The sequence below is a fragment of the Phaseolus vulgaris genome, chromosome 10, assembly GCF_051622355.1.
Source record: "Phaseolus vulgaris cultivar YP4 chromosome 10, ASM5162235v1, whole genome shotgun sequence".
NCBI classification, from domain to species: Eukaryota; Viridiplantae; Streptophyta; class Magnoliopsida; order Fabales; family Fabaceae; genus Phaseolus; species Phaseolus vulgaris.
The window spans coordinates 4,966,692-4,982,926 of NC_143507.1; the positions used below are offsets into that span (position 1 = coordinate 4,966,692).

Here is a 16,235-nt window from a genome sequence, read left to right on the forward strand (position 1 = left end):
TATTTCAGCTTTAAAATATTTTTAAAACAATTCAACACTTAGTGAATTTTATATTTCTTATTTGACTAAAATATTCTAATTATTAATCAATATTAAAAGATTTTTTAAATATATAATAATTGTTAAAATCTAAAAAATATCATTAATAATATTTTATAGTAAAATATCATTAATTTCCTTTAATATTTGTCAAAAAACTCAATTTATATTAATTAAAATTGTTTTAAGTTTAACTACAATCAATTAGAATGTTATCAATCAAAAATATTTTAACATCTTGATATTTGGGGTTTGTATCTTGAGTTTTTCTTATCAATGTTAAAAAATTTATTCTAGTTGACATCCTTACAAAAATTCTTTTAGTTGAAAGTTTTTCAGTTAGAATTAGAAAAGAAATTCTACTAAATTCTAAAAACAAGTACGCTAATAAAATAAAATCAAGAAAAATAATAACAAAAATCCGTTGAAAAATCTAATTCATATTGATGAATTTGAAGATTCCATAGACAACTTTTTAAGAATTAAAAATTTATTCTCACCCCTTTGAATTCATAATCTCAAGTTATTTTTTTATCTAATTACTTTTCACCAATTTAATTAGTTACCTTTTCTAGTCTTTGCAAGAGATAGAGAAAATGAGTTTATTTTATTAATATATCATTTATTATTTATTGAAATTGCAGATACAATTTGAAATAAAATCTTGTAAAATGGGATCAACAATTTTTTTAGTAGAAGCTTATATACACACATAAAATAGTCAATAATATTATTATTTTTAAGAGCTTGATGATAATGTACTAACATGCTAAAGTCAATTGTAAATAAATTTATTATACATGTTGATTTGTTGATATGAAAGTTTTTATATTTTTGTATATTTTCTCTTTCATTCATTCTATCTAAAGTCTTTTTCATTACTCTTGTAATCTAGGGTTAAAGGTGTGAGCTTGCAATGACTCCACTTGTTACATGCTCAATAATAACATACCCTCTTACAAACCAAATGTTGAAATCCACTTGTTACATGCTCAATAATAACATACCCTCTTACAAACCAAATGTTGAAATACATTTTAATGATAACTCTTCACCTTCAACATTAAAGCTTAAAAATGGGGCAGAGAAGAAGAAACAAAGACAAGAAGTATTTAGAAGTGAACTTTAAGAAGTGCATTTACTCCCAAGACTAATGTTCTTTGGATTCTTCAGAGTAGGTGGAACACTTGCCTTGATTACAGTGGGAAAATCAGGTTTAAGATTTCTCACATTTTCCGTGAAGGGAATGCATGTGCTGACAAGTTTGTTAACTTAAAGTATATTCATAGAGAACAATTTCATTTGTATAATAGGCTTTCATCTAATTTTTTCTTAGAATTATTTATTAATAGGTATAGATTACACCTAAGTATCGGTTAGGTTATTTTATATATGGATTTTGGTCTAGTCCTTCCATATTTGCTTGTATTTCCTTTTTTTCTTTCTTTTTTCCTTTTTTTTAATAATACTTTTTTCGTGTGGTGGCAAATGATTGTTAATATTTGAGGTGTCAGCCTAACTAAGATGTCAAGTTTCATAATGGTGTCTAACACGAGAGATTTTTATAAGAAAAAAACTTAAAACTCAATCTTATAAAACCGGATGAGGTTTCACTCACTTATATAAGATAGATTCTAGATGACTTTGATACCATATTAAGAAGTGAACTTTTAAGTCTAACCCAACCTTATAAAACCAGCTTATAAGATGAGGTTTACACCGACTTATATACTATGAAATGTTTTTATCTCTAGTCGATGTTAGATCTCCTATAAGAAGGTCAATAGTCAATAGATTAAAAAGATAAATCATACATTCAGTTCAAGACAAATCATACATTTAGTTCAATGCAAACTTAATTGTGAGCTTTACTTAAAACTCCAAAGAAAGGGTTTGTCATTGCAGAATTTAAGACAAAACCAGCTGAATTCAGCAGTGCCATGTCAATCTTTTCTTGAGGAAGAAGCAAGAAGTCACCAGTTCTCTCAAAACCACATAGCTCAAGAAACTCTACACCTCCATTTAAACTTCCAACTCTATCCTGTTAAAAAAAAACATGTACAAAAGAACATACCAGATAAAAATGAGTTTAATTTCCATACACTGTTGTCAACCAATCAAAAATCACTTTAAATGTGACTCTTATTATAAAAAAAAATCTTAGCAAACATATGAATTTATGATTACATGATAGTATAAAAAACTTATTCATTGTTAGTAAGAAAACTGGTTTGCAACGTATGCACCAAAAGTATTTTGATGTCCTCACCTTAATGAGAATGGTGCATTTCTCAAAAGATCATAGTGATTAAAATAAGAAAATAAAATTTCCAATGACCAAATCACAATGAGTCCTAAGCAGGAGAATGAATCCTAAAAAGTTCATGATCACAGAGTGAAGGACTTGGCTGTGTGTCAGATATGTTGTTAATGAATCTTCAAGACTGTATCTAGTATACCCTGAATCTTTAACTTTTCTAGCTAAAATTGTTTGATGAACCTAACACTCCCAAAAAAATATGTTTTGTCTAGAAAAAACATGCCTTGATAATTACCAGGAATAATGGGTTTTGCAGTCGTATCTTCCTGTACTTTTCCTCCTTGGGATTCTTGGCAACAGTTCCAATATAGACTAGCAGTGTTTGAAAGGCTCTTCTGACTCTGGCATCCTCACCCTAAACAAAATGTTAGAGTTGATAAAATAAAGAAGGTAAAAGTAAAAGCTATTGATAGTAGTAAGTATCATCTCTATCAGAAAAGTAAAGTGGTAATTCTCATCTATATCAGAAAATTAAGGTAGTAATTCTATTAACTTTGGAAAGCAAATACAATACTTACTGTCATTATTTTGATTGATGTTTTCATATGTTAAAATGCACTAAAGAGTAGGCATAATCAAGCCAAGAGTTATTGAATGAGCCTCTAATTACATTTTCAGATAAAGATTGGAAAAAATGTTTCATGGGAAAGAAGATATGAGTGTCACCTGATGGTTACGCTTCAGATTCCTCAGACATTCTCTTAACTGCTCAGATTTTGTAGTTGTATAAACAAGATTTAACTTCTGCAATTTGAGTTAAAGTCAAAATTATCTAAAAGTTGATAACTTTTGCTCCACAGCAACAGGGTGAAAAGAGTTACTTGAAAACAATTATTTATCAGATTGGGAGACTAAAGCAAGGAACTATGCAATCATTGTATAATAAAATAGATCATAACCATACCTTTTCCTGTTGTATTTTAGTAGCAGAAGATCTGACAGTTGCTTGGCCTTCTAAAGGCAATCCTTGCTTAAATCTTCTATTTAACTGTGAAGTTATACAAATATGGAGCCATTTTAGCATTCACAAATGCCAAGATGTATTTAGAAGAAAATTTGACTGCAACTCTTTTCTACTGAACATGGTACTTTCTACTTGTGGATAACCACCTTTTATTTTGAAGTTCCTTTATCCGAAAATGGTAAACAATGTAAGTTTATCATATTATGCTGTGTATCATGAAAAATGTATAGGAAACACTACATCCTCTTCTTGACATGCTTTGATAAATACTAGTCATAAAGAAAAACAGAAGGCAAATTGAAAGCAGTTCTATCCAACACGCTTACATCTATAAGTGAAAAATGTGATAAAAACTACATTAAAATAATACTACTGAGTGGACTAAGTTGCAAACACTACAACTGCAATCCTTGAACTGAAAAGCTGCACATTTTCTTTCCTGAACAATTTTGAACAGGTCAAACTTTTGCATCATTACTCACTTTTTCCTCTCCCTCAATTCTCTTAAGTCATAACACAAATTATTCCTTGATTGTGTATTTATAAATTACTGGAACTTGGAAAATTTATGATAGGAAACTAAGTGTCAAAATAGAAATTTGGACAAATTTAACCAATTTCTTTGCAGAAAGATAGTCTTCAAAAGTTGTTTCATAAAACAACAACAAAAGTCTTATCCTACTAACCCTAAACCAAAAAATAAACTGTTCTGTGAGTTTGAACCACATATCTTCCTGTTATATTCATTATAAACCACTAAACTGCTATGTTTCTGTCATTAAAGAAAATCCATTTCTGAAAACTGGTTGTCAGTTCCTCAAAAGCGTGACAAACCATTTTCTGAAATTGTATGACACCTTGTTCCGGTTTATCTTCTTTGTTGTTGTACTTGTAGTTAAAACAACAAAATATAGTTTTACAAAAGAACATCATATTTCATTTGAATGTATTGTTAGAAAATGACAGCAACAGAGACAAAAAATTCACTTATTTGTTCATCTGTTATTAATTGTGTAGTTTCTAAGAATTTATATAATACAATCTCCCTGAAATCATTGCAAGTATTTGGTACTACGGTTCAGCTTGTGTCTGTTAACTGATATTCTGCATCAATATCTAATACTAACACAATAGAAACATATTTTAGCCTCCACATATTGATATAGTTCCATTTTGGAACTGCAGTAGAGATTATAGATCATTGTGAAAATGAAATTTGTCAACCCCAACATAGTTTATCAAAATTGACCACCCGTGGAGATATTATTAGAAAATTAACTTTATACCTTATCCTGCTCTAGTTTCTGTAGAACTCTCTCTCTAGCTCTTTTCTCTTCTTCTTTTTCTGCTTTTCTCAGGGATAAATCCCTGATTATAGATAGGACAACGTAAGGTAGAACAAATAATCTCCTTATAGAAAATGAAATAAAGCAACTACTGAACATTAATATACCGTTTTCTTTCATTTTCTTCAGCAATTCGCTTGGCTTCAAGGAGTCTCTTACCTGCTTGAATCCTCTCCTGCATTCAAAGCTATAAAAAGGTTATAAAAATCTATGCTGGTAGGTTGGATGCCTAACTGCCAGAGATAAATCAATAAAATCACAACTACCTTTATGATTAGGGAAACCAACTTGTTCAGTGGATAGAGATTCTTTTAGATACAATTTGCTCACACAATTAAAACAAATGCAGGAATTAACTACGACTTTTGGGCCACATAGAAAGACTTATTTTAATCCACATTAGAACTTGAAATCTATTAGCATAATATACAAAAGTGTGAGGTTTTATTGACTTATTATAAGTGGAATTCATCCTCGTCAATATTTTAATAGGACAGTTTCGTCACATGAATTGTCAAGATGTTATTGAATGTTTATTGACTATGCTAAAACTATTGAAGAGAAAGATGTTTCTATTTTTAAGTCAAATAAATTATTATCACAATATTATTTCAGAATTATCGAATGAGATGGTATTGTCTGAACTGTCTGTTGCAGGACCATTAATTCAAGAACCTCTTGAGTCTTGGAAAGACTACAAAAACTTTAACCAAAACAATCATATGTCTCTAGAAGAATTTATAGTTCATAATGATTGAAGACGAAATAATATAGCACGATAATACAAAACAGGCAAAAGAGCTAGTTGCTAAAGCAAATCTTATGGATATATTTGGACCTAAAAGTTTAATATGCAGTCATACAAATAGAAGTTCCAAAATGGTCCAAGGCATGAGCATCACTACAAAGCGCTACATTCTTAGATACCAGCAAAAGGAAAAATAACTGTTGTGTATGAGGAAAACCAGGACATCCTGTTGTTCATTTCAGATACAGGAAAAGAAACAACCAACTAGTTGCTGCCAAAGTCAGCCTAGTCAAGACAGATGATGTAATTGTGGCAAGTGTTTCCAAGACCAATCTTGTGCTGGAGTAGAAATCATGTTGCACTCTGGACTATGAATCTATCAATTCAAATCAAATGCTTCATAATTTCCAATGGATTAAACCTTGCTCTAATACCAAATGATAGAGTTTAAAAGGCATTGGAAGCATAACACATAGAAGCATTTAGATCACAAATAGATTAAGAGTTTATCTTCTCCATGCTTCATTAAATGAATTTTAATTTACAAGAAGCTATGAGTCAATGATTCCAATCACAATATAACATTATATATGAAGCAAGAACTAGTAGAATGACAAAAACAACTAGAGCATCAAAGAAACAACAAGACGGAAACAATTAGAGAATAGATGTTAACTAGAAAGAAACAAGATTAGAGGTTGAATTAAAGAAAATAAAAGACAGAGAAGATTTAGATGGATGGAGAAGCCAAGCCACTTGTGAAGACCCCCTTGTCATCTTCAAGATAAGTACCAAAGGTTGAATCACCACTTGACTTCCAAGAATCAAAATAAGATTCTAAGAACTTCAATCACTCTCACAAGAGTTTTTAAAAGGCTATGGAGCTTTCATATATCAAAAGTGAATTAAAAAGGGAGGGAATGTATATAGCCCTTCATGGTTTCCTTGGTCGAAGTTTACAATAGGAAAAAAGAGGGAAATTCCAAAAATTCAAATTCAAATTTGAAAATCCTAGATCTAGATCAAAGTTCAAGATTAATCTCATGTGTTCCATGCATGTATCACATTGACCTCGCCTCTCCTTGAATGTGGCAGAATTACCATGTGTCTTGGCTTGAATTGGGTTTAAATTGTTGTCATCTGCTTCTTGTTTCTCTTGCACTCCTTGGCCAAAATTAGTAGACTTTTGTGTGCTTGATTGAAATTCAAAACAAGCCCGAATTAACCTAGACAACAAAAACTATTTGCACCTAAAAATTACAAGAAAAATAAATCCAAAGAATTACAATCCAAGAAGTACAAAAATTTTGGTGGACAGCATCTTGTGTTATGTTTCTAGTTAATCTTCTAGGATTGATGTGTTCTTGCTTATTTTCTTCTTCCTTATTCATATATACTCATCATTGTCACAACCTTTTGATTTGTTCCAAGGTTAAGATCCATTCCTTCTCACATGGCCGAGATCTATTAGACTACCAAGCATATTTGTGCCAACAAAAATGCCTTTACTTCCTACAGTGGGAGAGGGATGTTCATTATTTGGAAAATCTGAAGTGGCTAGTGTTCTTGGTAAAGAAGGTTAATTTAAATATCACCTATGGGAAAATCCTATTTTAAGAATAATGTTTTCCATGTGCCTAATATTTGTTTCATTTGATGTCTGCATTTCGGCAAAGCATTTGTAAAAGGTTTGAATGCAATAAAGTTATACTCTCTAAATGTGGGGGTACTAGTACGTGAATGTTATAAAGAGTAATGCTAATTTTTTTGGTAGGGTTTTAGAAAGTGATTGTGGCTAGCATTCCTCATGTTATAAATGTGGGTATTGTTATAGTAGTGGTTACTTTTATTGAATGTTTTAGGAATTGAAAGAAAACTACATTGTAAGAGGGTGAGTGTGTATACTCAATGAATTTATAGCTCGTGATTGATTCATCTTAGTGTTGATGCGAGATGCCTCTATGATCCAAAGTAAACTCTCTAAAGCTCAAAAGAGTTCATTGCATGCTTTAGTAATGGCAAAATATTCTTAAACACAACCTATTGCATGCCTCAATCAATACAAGCCTACATATTATGAAAAAATTTATAGCAACATCCAAAAATTGGAAAGAACTCGTGCTGAGAAAATTACTTTCATCTGTATTCATATGGAAACTTTATGAAACAAAAGGTCATTATTACACAGCTTGATGTCACATGCATACCATATCATGTATGGCTTTTGAAACAAATGATGTTTCGGGTTAAATAAATGTTATACTTCTACAGTATATCACTGTTTTATGAGAAATTAAGCATCTTAAGAAAGGGTCTGTAAAAAGCTTCACGGATTTCTTTGAGAAAAACTGCAGTAAAATGGTATTTTGGTAAAAAAAAAAGGTTCAATGTTTGGTTAAGATGTAGTAGGAAATGGAGGTAAAGGGAATAGCACGCATAGAATGTTCATGATGTAAAGTTTGGGGAAAATATCTATATATGTTCGAAGAATAAGAAGTGTAGGTAGGCAAGAATTAGAAGGAAAGGGAATGTGTTTGAGCAAGAGGTTCAGTGCATGTGCACCTGCTGAATTATATTTATCTTTTAGTTTCTACAATTCTCTGCTAAGAGTAAGGAGTTAATCTCCATTGTATATATCAGTAAAAACCAGTTCCAATCATATATTTATGATGCATAATCCAGGACACTGGCAATTGCACCATTTGATTTACATATGTTTATCTTATTTGCAATTTCTGTCCACTGCAATGTAGAGGGTAAAGAGCAAAAGCTAGAAATAAGAAGCTACTATAGTTGAAAAAATGTGAGATTATTATTACCTTCTCCCTTTCTCTCTCCAATCTTTTCTCTTCCTGCTCTTTCCTCTTACGTTCTTGTTCCCTGCAAGAGCAAAATACTAGTAAAAAAAGGAAGCAAACAGAAGAAACAGAGAAATATTTGCTGGAAGCTTCAGATTAAAGCTTCATTTGAAATAACTGTTATCTTTAGTTTCAACATTGACAATTTCAGCTTGTCGTAAAGAAACAACTGCTCACATAATACAAAGAACAAAATCTAACAACTTCTACAAAAATAGTGAGCAAGGTCATAAAACCTTAAACTCTGTGCTTTGATTCTAATTTCTTCTGAGATGGGGAAGGATTCAGTGGACTCTACCTCAATGTCTACATCTACCTGTAGAAATGTAAACAACTGAATAAAGTTAAACCATGGTTTTAAATTGCAGCTCAAATCACAATTTTGATTGTCATGAATATCTCCCAAACCACTATAAAGCAACACAGTCACAATATTGAGGTGGCAACATATTTTTCAATACCATTCAGAATGTTGCAGTTACAATTGGGATATCAAATTGTGTGGGGTTAATCATCAGTCCTTGACTTGGAAAGCTAATTTAGATGAAACTAGGACATTGAAGAAATATTTTTGAGCTTAAACTAGGTCAACAAGAAACTTCAGTCACTCCCTGTCAACTTAAATGTAACTTCAGTTTAAACCAATGTGTATGTATGTGCTTATTAGGAACATAACACAAGCATCTATGAATGCATGTGAGGAGCAGATTCATATTTTAGGGACTAAAAACGCAATTAGGCCGCAATTAAATAATAAATAGCATAAAGAAAAATTGGTGTATGATATAATACCAATGGCATCTCATCAATATCAATGTCATTCTCATGATCAACGATCCAATTTATAGCATCCTCTAAGCTGGTATTGCCTGATAAAGCAAAACATCTGTATTAGACTAAATATATACATACATGAATAGCAAAATATCAAATCCTCAAGAACATAAGTGAAAACCATAATACACCATTTTTCTATTATTACGAAGTGGACTTTAAGCCTAACTCAACCCCATAAAACCGGCTCAATGGGGTGAGGTTTGCACCCACTTATATACTATGAAAGACTCTAATCTCTAGTCGATGTGGAATCTCCAACATCTATGATAGAAATAATGTTATCAAACTGTGAAAACTATCTGTTTTGCACTGAAATGGAGTAATGACATGATAAAATTGTTCGGTGTCTACAATACATGTGAATATTTGAACTTTGAATTCAAAACTAAAAACTATCTCGAGCCAGCATTGAAACTAAAAACGCTTCTTGAATCTGCTGACTTAGTTTTTCTCCTTTACATTTTATCATTGTGTAGCCAAAAATTCATACAGACAAGTGCCTTGAACAGAACTGTGTATATATACATGTGCTTTGGAGTTCATGTTAATTCAGTTTCCTTAATTGCAACTGTTTAAGACATGCCAAGGTGAGGATTTAAAAAGTACTATAAGATCTGTTGAAGATCTCACATCGATTAGAAAGATAAGGACATTTTATAGTATATAAATGGGTGTAAACCTCACTTTATGAACCGGTTTTGTAAGGTTGAGTTAGACTTAAAGTAACTTCCTAATATGGTAGCTATTTAGAGTCTATCATAGTGAAATTTTGTTGGGCTTATCAGGTCACCTGCTATCGGACCACCCATATATATATAGTCTCGTGCACAAGTTGACAGATCTCACATCGACTAGAGATGAGTACATTTCATATTATATAAGTTGGTGCAAATCTCACCTTATGAGTCAGTTTTATAAGGTTAAGTTAGGCTTAAGTACACTTCCTAATAAAATCCAAGTCAGATTACAGAAATTTAATGAGAACATTCTTTTTCATTGACCAGCCTTATTTGTAAGTTGCAAATTTATATCGCCTAAAGCACATGCAATTGTAAGGTACCTAATATGGAAGCCAACTATCTGTAGAGAACTGAAATTTTTGTCATCTTCAGTCAAAGCATTAGTTTTTTCTTCTTAGAAGAACTAGCCTAAAGTGAATTTACAGAGTACACTGTTGTACATCAGTTTCAATAAAGTTTTGGATTGATGAACTTCAGGTATCCCTTCTAACATTTGCCTCTTCGTAAGAAATAAAATAACATGTAGAATAATACTATGTAACTTCTAGTTGGTTAAAGTTAAACAAAGCATATTAAAACTAAGGTAAACCAACCAAACCACCTTGCACATTCCACATAAGTTTCAATCTACATATCTTAATTTATTTATATAATGAATCAACAGACCAGAATAATGAAGTGCTCTGGTTGCCCTTGCCTTTGGAAATCCCATTACTTCAAGGTCTTCAAGCAAGTTTTGGTTCACTGTTGGAACAAACATTTTTATAAAAGAAGATGATAGACTGCAAAGAAAAAAAAAGAGTCATTCCTTGTAAAATCTATCAGTGCTTAGCTTGTTTCTTAGAAGACTCCAGGAGTATGAGTAACGGTGTGCTGAATAATGAATAAGAACAAAACACAATCAGTTCTCAATAGATAGAGAAGATGAAAACCACCCTCCACCAACATACAAATTCCAGGATGCATGGTTTTAATTTGTGATTATTGTCGTGACTGCCATGTGATTATCAAATTCTACATAATAGTAGACGAATGTGATATTCAACTGCAATTATAATTTCCATAGGATTGCAAAGACCTTTAAAACATCAATCTGTTTGGACAAACTTCTATGAACATTTCTTGAACAGAAAAATGAATAAATAAATCAGATTTAGAGAAGTTATATAAGAAAACTTCTAAAAACTAACTTATGCATAATGTAGATTTCATTTCAGTTTTATTCTTCATTTTCTCTTTTAGGTGTGTTTATGAATAGGTTTCTCCAAACAATCCTATGTTCTGATAGACTAACAAATTTGTAGAACCACAATACAGCACCAAGAAATCATCATCATGCTAGGCCATCCAACTTATCAGAAACCAAAAACTCAATGGAATATCATTTTCAGTGAACCACAGGTATGAAAGAAAATTGGTAAACAAAGGAAGGGTTAAAAATCATGGGGAAAAACTTGCAAAATGAACACTGAGTAGTGACATTAAGCAGTATTTAAATGAAAATAAAAAGTGGCATTAAAGTTTCAAGCTTGAAATACCGTTTTCAAAAGGGTGTTTGGTGGTGATGAGAATGCAACCAAGAAAGCCCTGAAATGGTATAAATCAGCTTACAACTCTTCCAGTATTTTCAAGTGCATGCAAAACCCACCAAGCAAGCAACTAAACAAATTGAAATGCAGTGGAAGAAGATTCTCCAACTGCTTCCAGAGCTGGAGGAAAATGTGAAAACCAAATTCTGTGAATTTCTTAACTTTCTTATTATTTGTTGCTTTTGCCATCAACATTCTCATTCTGATTCTTTTCCTTTTGGTTTTCTTGTTTACTGGGAAAAGAACTTTGTGCCATGCATTGTGGTGAAGCACCCCTTTATGGAGTTAACTAGAAAGTCTAGAATAAACTTTCCAACTTCTTGAAGACCATTACTTGCTAGAACCTCCAATAACTGCAATGGTGGATTTGGCTGAAGTTAGGATAATTGATTTGGTTATAGTTATTTTAGCCTGTATTTGGATGAAGAGTGAAGAGAATTAATGGGGTAATTTTTTTTTTATGAATTAAAAATTTCTTATGATGAATTAATTATTTTGGTAAGAAAAATTTGAAAAGAAATTCAAATATGGTAATTTTCATAGAGTATTTTGATTAATTAAATTAGAAGGAGGTTGAGTTTAAAAACTTAGAACCGTTATTGATGAAGGTAAAATATGAAGTTATTGGATTACTAGTGGAATTAGAGGATGAACCACATGAAAAGGTGTAAGTAATACAAAATTACAATAATTATATATATATATATATATATGAGGAATTAAATTGTATTAGTATGATTTTTACTAAATATTATATAATAAATTTATATAATTTTTTTTATCAATTTCACTGTTAAATTATAATTTTATATTATTATGTTAACTTTTTCAAAATTAAATAATAATAAGATGATGAAATTAAATAATCTAAAATTTGTACATAATTTATATGTAAAAAAAAAAATTAAAAAACTTTGACAATAGTCTTTCTTTTGCCAAATAAAGAGTTGATGTTGTTTGCATTTTTACAATTATCTTTTTTATACTACATGTTTATTATAGTTAATCACTAATTTAAATTTGATTTTAATTGAAAAATATTTTTTATTGTCACACTTCTTTACATTTACATTGAGAATGAATATAGAGACACTCGAGATTAGATGATACAAGTTTAATATCTTAATAAACATATAACTTTAAATTTAATTTAATTTAATTTCATAGAATTGGTTTTAAAAAATATATCTATAATCCACTTATATATTATATTTTGGTTATATTTTTTTTAAAAATTTCAACTTAAAACATATTTTTAAAAATAAAATTGACTCAAGTTCATCAAAACAACATGATCATCAAAATTAACAATATTTCTGGAGAATAAAATGAAGGATAAAAATAGAATATCATCATCCATTATATTTATTAACTTCTTCAAATAGAGAGACTAAGGAGATCGATAGCCAGTGTTGTAAGCAAATCCATATAAAAATTAAAATATTACTTTCAACTCAAAACTTTATAAAAATAATAAGTTTGTGGGTATTTCTTCTTATAGGTTGTTTAATTTAATCATCATTATCTAATGTGAGACTTCCAATTCACCTTCAATTTCTAATACTATCTCACTTAGGTGTGAGTCTCTTCCACATTAGGACACCTTCATCTCCTCGTTCGAGTCATTATTAAAATGAACCAGACTCTTTGATACCACTCTTAGGTTCTTCGAAATGAGACATTATTAAAAGTAAAATGGTAAATTAAAAACTTTATATATATATATATATATATATATATATTGTTCTCGACGGTTGACTTGGTTGTCGTTTGACTCCAACGACAGCTTCAGGCCCCACCTGTCTCCTCCTTCTTGAGCACTCCTCTTGGTTGAAGAACGTTGTACCTAGCGGTCATTTGCACTCCGACGCTCAAGTCAGTACTGGGACAAAGAAACAGTAATGTGTGTAAAGCAGTTTCAGTCTTAGAAACGACGCACCTTGTTAGGGTTCTTACCACCCTATTTATAGGTTGTATCTAGGGTTACTTCTGCGATGCTCCCACATCTCTTAGTGGGCTTAGGGTTCTTGCGAGAACGTCCTTGCGCCACTATCACACAATCTTGCATAATCTGGCGCATGGGACTTCCCTTTCTTGGGGTGCATAGACCTAACAACGTAGCCGCCAAGGTACCTACTCATGTACCAGCGTTGCGACATCAATTGTTATGTAGGTGCCCTAAGTATTCACGTGTGCCATGCATGCAGTCTTTCCCTAGAAACCCTAACCCTAACGGACCTTAGCGCCTCTAGAGAACACTTGCTTGTGCCGTACCCGAATGTACAGTACACACCCCATGCATGATCCTCTCGTGACTTAGGTTGGGTGCATGTTGGAATTGATATGTGAGCATTTGTCAAAAATAAATGACAATTGTTTCCTACACTATATATCACTACACCCAATTCCAATTGAAAAGACGAAAATACCCTTAATGTATTATTTTTTGTATTGCGGATTACCTTATCCGGAATGGACTTTTGATTTTTTTCTGGATTTTATGTCCGGAATACAAAAATCTCTTCCAGATCTACTTTCCAGAATGTGTTATTTTCAATTCCGGATATGAAAATCCAGAATAAAAAGTATTTTCGGAATTTTTAAAATCTGTTGGGTGCAGGTTGAAAAATATTGGGTGTAGGAAGAATTTGCCAAAATAAATTGGGGGTGCATGAAGTTTAAGGCCTGATAAATGTGACAGGGCCCAATGACAGATGCAGTGAAAAGACCGTTCGAGAAAATAATCACAGGAATCGTAAATTCTGGAAATGAGAAGAAAGGGAAAGCGTCTCTGATTGTGTTGCAGAGTGAGAAACAGTGTTTGTGTTTCGCCATTGTTGTGGTGTTGATGTCAGGGAACAAATCCAGAGAGATACTCATAAAGCTGCTATGCCCCTCCCTCTCCAAGCTGGCAGAAGTGGTGGCCTGGGAGGACCAGAGAATCGACTTGGGCTCCATTTCGCGGGCCTTTGGGCTTGACCCATCCACGCTCAGGCTCAACGGCCACTTCATCAGCAGAGGGCTGGACCTCATAGCTTCCTCCCTCACTTGGAACTCTCTTCTCTCTTTCTTCTCCTCCAAAGGCTTCTCCACTGGCAAACACCAATCTGATGCTCTTCTCGTCACCGGCAAGCTCTGCAAACTTCCACTCAAGCGTATGTCTCTTCACTTTCACCTTTTTCTTCTTTTCCAATTTCAAACTTCTACGCTTCATCGACTTTTTTACTCTCTGGATTACGTATTTTTATTTCAATGTTGCTCATTTATTTTGTGTCATTAAGGTATTGTAATTGGAGTTTGACCTAGTTTCCTGCCATGACTTTATATCTTCCTCAACATGTCGCTCCCCTGCTAACTATGTAACACGCACAGATACCGATCCAACACGAAAATACAGTAAATGAATCTATATATTATATTATATAAATTGTCAACAAAGATTTATTTGCATAAACCATTTCACAATAATTTGTTTCTTATTTTTATAATCATAATAATAATTTATACAATAAAATTTGATTTTTTAAAAAATTAATGTATTTTTTATTTTTAAAAGTGTGTTAGAACCACACTAGAATTGTTAGAAATCTAACAAATATTTTTTTAAATTAGACACTTCACAGATACGTGTTCTATAGGTACGAGTGTCAGTGTCCGATACTCGTATTGGACATAATCGGACACCGACACGCCATTTAAGAAGAGTGTCTGATCTTCATAGCTGCGATCTTCATAGCTGCATAGTCAATTTATATCTTCTAAATAAGAAGTGTGCTTTGTTTGTTACTGAGAATAATGTAATTCCAGTTTCATGTTTTCTCCTTACCTGAATATGGCTGTGATCATGCAGGAGGACATGAGTCAGTAGATTTTCAAAATGGGATTGGCGAGATGATGGAAAGTGAGAATGCTGGTAACAGTAAAGGAGTTGAACCGGAAGCTATCAACTTGCTCAAGAATAAAAAGTTGAAAGAGAGCAGCTCAGGTACATAATTCAGTTCCATGATTATAAATAGCATTTTACAATTGTGTTGTTACCATGCTATGTATCTTCAAGCTTGTGGCATTCAGGAGTTACCCTTACAAGTTTGTAATCATTTAACTTTATCTGATGAAAAGATAAGGAAATAGCTTGCAATTTTGAAGTAGACATTCTATGTCATGACATTTTAAACTATACTGAAAGTTTTCCCTTTTCAAATTCTGAAAGGCCAAAGCTGCAAGAGAAAGCAAGTATTGGAAGGTGTCAACCTATTCAAGAAACTAAAAATAGATGAGGAAAAGTCAGGCAAGTTCAGCATTCATAACATTTTATAGCATTGCGGTTTCTTCACCAAAGTGGTTAAAGTTGCTCTTGATCATGGGGAGCTTTGTTAACTCAAGCCTTCCCCATCCCTTAGAAAAATCTCTTATCTATCTACAACTGCCTCTACTGCACTAACACATTTAATGGACTCTTCACAGATATTGGAGATAAAACTGATGACAACTCTGGCAGCATTGCACGCAACCAGTTTACGTGCAGCTATGCAAGTAAGAATCTGAAGCGGATGCGAGAAGACGAGGCAATTGTGGCAGCTAGCTACAAAAGGATTAGATAAATTATCTCTCGTTGGGGAAAAAAAGGGAGCAAGTATAGTGTACATTTGACATTTTGTTCAGTTACCTTTTCTCTTCATTTTTGCCCTTTTTGGTAAATAATAACTGTAAATTCGTTGATATGTATGATATGCTGTGAAAATATTAAAGAGATAACAGATTCTGTTGAGCCAGTGCTTCAGTGGATGAAAAGAT

General features: G+C 32.2%; 2 protein-coding genes across 3 annotated transcripts; one reads left to right on the plus strand and one right to left on the minus strand.

Moving 5' to 3' along the window:
* Positions 1 to 1,830: 1,830 nt before the first annotated feature.
* On the minus strand, positions 1,831 to 11,526 carry LOC137819515 (uncharacterized). The gene is made up of 11 exons (XM_068623394.2): positions 11,391 to 11,526; positions 10,519 to 10,634; positions 9,068 to 9,144; positions 8,512 to 8,591; positions 8,237 to 8,297; positions 4,777 to 4,844; positions 4,610 to 4,691; positions 3,264 to 3,347; positions 3,026 to 3,103; positions 2,595 to 2,714; positions 1,831 to 2,080 (listed from the first exon to the last, which is right to left on the minus strand). Exons 2-11 carry the CDS (start codon positions 10,610 to 10,612, stop codon positions 1,895 to 1,897), a joined length of 930 nt encoding a protein of 309 aa, XP_068479495.1. The 5' UTR covers positions 10,613 to 10,634; positions 11,391 to 11,526; the 3' UTR covers positions 1,831 to 1,894.
* A 2,657-nt stretch (positions 11,527 to 14,183) lies between these two features.
* On the plus strand, positions 14,184 to 16,209 carry LOC137819689 (amino acid-ligase). Of its 2 annotated transcripts, none has more exons than XM_068623606.2 (4): positions 14,184 to 14,596; positions 15,292 to 15,426; positions 15,652 to 15,729; positions 15,906 to 16,209. In XM_068623606.2, exons 1-4 carry the CDS (start codon positions 14,290 to 14,292, stop codon positions 16,040 to 16,042), a joined length of 657 nt encoding a protein of 218 aa, XP_068479707.1. In that variant the 5' UTR covers positions 14,184 to 14,289; the 3' UTR covers positions 16,043 to 16,209. The 2 variants fall into 2 exon arrangements, with proteins under 2 accessions (XP_068479707.1, XP_068479708.1); XM_068623607.2 differs by having other exon boundaries at positions 15,915 to 16,209.
* The last annotated feature ends 26 nt before the right edge of the window (positions 16,210 to 16,235 follow it).

Coding starts and splice junctions, on each gene's coding strand:
- LOC137819689 (XM_068623606.2), top strand. CDS start 14,290: ATGTCAGGGAACAAATCCAGAGAGATACTCATAAAGCTGCTATGCCCC. Junction 15,427..15,651: donor GTTGAAAGAGAGCAGCTCAG/GTACATAATTCA, acceptor AAATTCTGAAAG/GCCAAAGCTGCAAGAGAAAG. Junction 15,730..15,905: donor AATAGATGAGGAAAAGTCAG/GCAAGTTCAGCA, acceptor GACTCTTCACAG/ATATTGGAGATAAAACTGAT.
- LOC137819515 (XM_068623394.2), bottom strand. CDS start 10,612: ATGTTTGTTCCAACAGTGAACCAAAACTTGCTTGAAGACCTTGAAGTA. Junction 2,715..3,025: donor ATCTGAAGCGTAACCATCAG/GTGACACTCATA, acceptor CATTTTGTTTAG/GGTGAGGATGCCAGAGTCAG. Junction 2,081..2,594: donor TGCAAAACCCATTATTCCTG/GTAATTATCAAG, acceptor TTTTTTTAACAG/GATAGAGTTGGAAGTTTAAA.